This window comes from Berghia stephanieae, chromosome 11 (assembly GCF_034508935.2).
Source record: "Berghia stephanieae isolate SIO BIC M18660-M18661 chromosome 11, UCSD_Bste_1.3, whole genome shotgun sequence".
Taxonomy (NCBI): Eukaryota; Metazoa; Mollusca; class Gastropoda; order Nudibranchia; family Aeolidiidae; genus Berghia; species Berghia stephanieae.
In genome coordinates this window covers 42,482,226-42,487,225 of record NC_088370.1, presented here as the reverse complement: position 1 = coordinate 42,487,225, position 5,000 = coordinate 42,482,226, and the positions used below count along the sequence as shown (strand labels likewise).

At 38.0% G+C, this 5,000-nt stretch overlaps 1 protein-coding gene across 12 annotated transcripts in view; it reads right to left on the bottom strand.

Moving 5' to 3' along the window:
* The window catches only part of LOC144957107 (uncharacterized), a 75,362-nt gene that overhangs the window by 44,049 nt on the left and 26,313 nt on the right, over positions 1-5,000 (bottom strand). For all 12 annotated transcript variants that reach the window (XM_078888084.1, XM_078888082.1, XM_078888077.1 and 9 more), the window contains 4 exons: positions 4,636-4,819; positions 3,373-3,494; positions 2,679-2,867; positions 844-996 (listed from right to left, as the gene is read on the bottom strand). In XM_078888084.1, the coding sequence (XP_078744210.1) occupies positions 844-996; positions 2,679-2,867; positions 3,373-3,494; positions 4,636-4,819 (648 nt within the window). The remainder of the gene's footprint in view (positions 1-843; positions 997-2,678; positions 2,868-3,372; positions 3,495-4,635; positions 4,820-5,000) is intronic.

The following is a 5,000-nucleotide window of genomic DNA, read 5'->3' as shown; positions in this document are numbered from 1 at the left end:
CTATCAGCTCGTATAACATCAAAATTGTCGTTTTCTTGATGTTGTCCTTTTGCCTTCTTCTTCATCGCTGACGACCTCTACAGTGCCTTGCATAATTATTGTCTTGCACGAGCTTTCGTGTCGGGATGACCAAAATCAAAAAGAAAAACTTGTATACAGAGATATAACAATTAAATGTGTTCAAAGCTTTTTTACACCGGGAGCCGAGCCAACAACAACGCTGCACTGCGGCTAACGCCTTGGTTATTCCACATCTTCCCTTGGAATAGACCCAAGAGATAAATTTCCTCTATGGGATGAATAAAGGGAATTTTATTTATTTATTTTTTTTTATTTATTTTTTATTTATCTATTTATTTTATGTATTTATTTGTTTATTTATCTTTTATTAATTATTTATTTATTTTTTTTCTGTTTATTAATTTTATTTTTTATTCATTAAATTTTATTTTTGCATTCATTTATTATACCACCTACTCGTTTAGCCTTGAGCCATGGAAAAAGTCTTTCAGAGATGTACGTCCTGGCCATACCCAGAGCGGACGGTTCTCCCTCGTATGACGTGTTGTTCTATGGCGTAAAATGGACAATAGCAATTGCTTAGTATCCTTTGGATAGGACGCCAGTCTAACGCCAAGTGTCTATCCTTCGGGTCTAACAGAACAAGCTACCAAATCACTGCTAGATGAACAGGTGGGTGGGTTAGGGAGGGGGGGGAACTCAACTATACCCGGGAACGATCTTGGTCCCTCTGGGTGTAAAGCAAATGCTCTACCAACATCGGAACAAACCATTATAATTATATGTTTTTAAATACTGGATACCATACGTATATATATCTACCCGTTTAGACATCAGCCATGGAAACAGCCTTTCAGAGATGAACGCCCTGGCCATACCCAAAGCGGACGGTTCTCCCTCGGATGACGTGTTGTTCCCATACATGAACATGTTGGGTTTCCGACTGTGGCCGTGGAGATCGCAATAGAGAGCAATCTGGGGGTAAAGAGGAAAAACCCAGAAATGAATTGAAATAGCATCACCTCAATAGTGTGTTATGCGCTATGTGGTCTATGTATGACACTCGCTTCGGATCGGAGTACGGTTCGAGCTCCTCGTGAAGTGAGTTCTTGAAAGACTCTTTACTCAATTTTCACGTATAGGTGTAAATGTACTGGCGTAAGCGTTGTCTTTGTCGAAAATTGTATATCGCACAGCGAGTTCGTCTAATGTTAAATGTTGTGTGACCAGGACCTTGTAAGCGTGAGAGTGAATGGATATGCGCTATATAAAGCTCAATTTAATTAATTTATTAAGAGGGTAATGTAATGATGGTGCTCAAAGTTCGAAGAAAATAACAATGTGAGATTGGATATAAGCTTCAATTTAATGTACGAAAACAGATGAAAATGGACGTTTCGGGTTTCCCCTTTATCAACAAAACAGGATGAATGAAACACGACAGACGAATGAGATAATAATAATATTAAATGTTCATTTATATATAGCTTATGCTGAAGCTTCTCATTCGTCTGTAGTGTTTCATTCATCCTGTTTTGTTGATAAAGGGGAAACCCGAAACGTCCATTTTATCTGTTTTTGTATATTGAATTGAAGCTTACATTCAATTTCACATTGTTATTTATTTCGCGATTAAGAAGTCACAGATAACAATAGTGAAATAAGTAAATACATAACAAAACAAATAAAATGATTCATTTATATAGCGCCTTAAAAAATCCACAGACATCGTGCGCTTTTTATAATAGGAATAAGAGACCTGATTAAGATCAGAAAGGTGAGATAACAATAGTCAAATGGGGAACTTATCTCATAGGCTTTGATGTCTAAAAAAAACATTTTAATTAAAAAAAAAAACGGTAGTCCTTCATAGGCATAAGCACTTTCCGCCATATTTAACAGACCCAGATAACCAATCACTTATAAGTGAACATAGTGGGGAGGGGGGGGGGGTAGGGGTAAAGAAAAAATCTCGACTTCACCCGCCATCGCTCATGGTTCACTTTTAGCGTGACGCGAGTGCCCTACAGACTGACCTATCGGTATATATTCCGTTCACTTAAAGGACACAGAGTACAGCCAAACTAGCTTTTAACTCTCTCCTTACCAGCCATTTTCAGGATTTTCCCCGAAAATTCACACCCACCCGAGACAAATATAGACTTTTCCTAATCAAACAAAAAAGTAACAAGTGCATTCTATACAGAATGTTGTTCAGCAAAATGATGTCTAAACACAGTGTTTAGTATTTGTAGTTGTCATCAAAGCATTTCTTTATGTTTTGTGATCTACAAGAGAAATCAGAATGAGAAAATTGTCGGTTGCATCGTAACGAATGTGACTATTGTCCAATAGTTGGCAAGGAGATAGGTAACTCTCTCCTTACCAGCCATTTTCAGGATATTCCCCGAATCATCACGCCCAACTAACACAAAAATAGATTTTTTTTCACTCAGACACAATAGCAGTAAAAAGCTCTTCCGATACATATTTTCTTTAGCAAAACATGCTCTACAACACAATATCCATTTTCTTAAAATGTTATGATGTACAAAAGAAATTTGAATGAGAATAATGTTGGTTGTATCGTAACGAATGTGACGATTTTACTATAGATGGTAAGGCCTTAAGAAGAGAGTTAAATGGTTTATACCCACCTCATACTTTCTGGCCAAATCCTCCACCATATTTTTGAGGTACCAGACTGTCGGGAAATTCTCCCTGCGTGGATGTCTGTAGTTCCTATTGAGATCTCTGGCGGCCAGAGAACACCGGTAGTTGCCAACAATGACACCGTCGGGGTTAATCATTGGGACAATTTTGAAAACAAAATTATTGCGCAGTTCCTGAAATAATAAATAAAAAATTTGCTGTTTGAAGCTCGAAGGTAAAAAAAAAAATAACGATACGTATTGAGATGTAAGCTTAAATTTATTCGACGAAGACATAAACTGTGAACGTTTTGGTTTCATCTTTATCAACAAATCACGATGAATGAAACACCGATGGTATTCAATATACTAAAGTACTGATGGTATTCAGTTTACAATAACACCGATGGTATTCAATATACTGAAGTACTGATGGTATTCAATTTACTATAACACCGATGGTATTCAATATACTGAAGTACTGATGGTATTCAATTTACTATAACACCGATGATATTCAATATACTGAAGTACTGATGGTATTCAATTTACTATAACACCGATGGTATTCAATATACTGAAGTACTGATGGTATTCAATTTACTATAACACCGATGGTATTCAATATACTGAAGTACTGATGGTATTCAATTTACAATAATACCGAAGCTATTCCTTTTACAACAATACTGATATATACCTGTGCGAGACTGTCGGGACCGGTGATGAATTCCAGCAGACCTTTCATCATCCAGCTAGCTTGACTCTCCCCAGGGTGGACCCTGGCCGTGATCACTACGGCCTTCTTGACCTCTTCGACATCTGAAATAAATGACCAGCAGGTCAGTTACCAGTGGACGAAATTAGCTTTAAAATCTATAGGGAAAAATGATAACCAAGTATGCCAATAAAATTTAACCCTTTCCTTACCAGCCATTTTCAGAATTTTCCCCAAAATTCGACACCCATCCAACACAAATATAGTTTGTTTTTTACTCAAACTGAAATAATATTGATCGGCAAAATGACCTCTACAACACAGAGTCGCCTTTTTATAGCCACAGTAAAACATTTTTCTTTAAATTGTGATATTAACAACAGAAATCTGAATGATAAAAGTGCTGGTTGGATCGTAACAAATGTGACGATTTTCCAATGGGTGGTAAAGAGAGGGTTAATACCGTAGATCAAAGGCGTTCATTTCGTATTTTATATCTTTCTTGAGTATTTCTATATCGCAATATCCACTAAACGTGCTCAAAGGGCTTTGCAAAGGGTCCCCTGACCAAGAGAAACGCGGCTATGTGGTCTAGTGGTATGACACTCGTTTTCGGATCGGAAGGCCCTGGGTTCGAGCCTCGCACGGCGCATAGTTGATTCCTTGGAGAAGGCTCTTTACTACATTTTCTCACCGTACTCAGGTGTAAAAATGAGTACCTGGCCGTTAACAGCGTTGTCTCTGTCCCAAAAATTTGTAATATCGCCTGACAGGCGTCATGTCTCGTCCTACATGTTATGTGTTGCTGTTGGCCAGGAACCCCTTGTAAAGCGCTTTGAGCACGTTTAGTGGATATTGCGCTATATAAAAGCTCAAGAAAAAAAAACACGTAACATAATATAGTACGAGACATGACGCCTGTTTGGCGATATTAATTCAATATTAATTTTCAAACAGAGACAACGCTGTGACGGCCAAGTATTCTTTTTACACCAATTTACGTTGAGAGAATGTGAGTTAAGACATTTTTCAAGGACTTAACTATACGTTTGAACTCAGGACGTTCCAATCTCGAAGCGAGTGTTATAGGACAAGACGACATAGCCGATCATTGTTCTCGCTCAGCACCGCTTGATTATTATTTTTCTCAAGACACCGTACAGTTGAGTCACCTAGCTACTCAGGAATAAGTTGTACAGATCATGTGTTTGTTAAAGGAAAAAAATTATTGGTACTCAAACTTACTAAAATTTGATACAGTGAGCAGAAAGCAGCTATTTCCCGCTCTGGTCTCACACATGACCTCCCGTCTCGTGACCTTTGCCCTCTCCTCCGAGTTCATCATGACCTCTAAGTCTTCCTTGAGGTCGGTGAAAGAGTAAGGGTAGCAGTGGGCCAGGTAGTAGGTATCATCTGGGTGTGGAAACTCCTGGAGAGGAAGATTAATTGAGTTAGAGTTTAAAATGCGGGTATCGGTTATGGGATATCGTGTATCGGGGATCGAGTGAATATCAAATACAGACCAGCCGACAAGAACGAATTTCCTTAGAAATAAATAACAGTGTGAAATTGGATGTAAGCTTTAATTTAATATAAGAAAATATATAAAT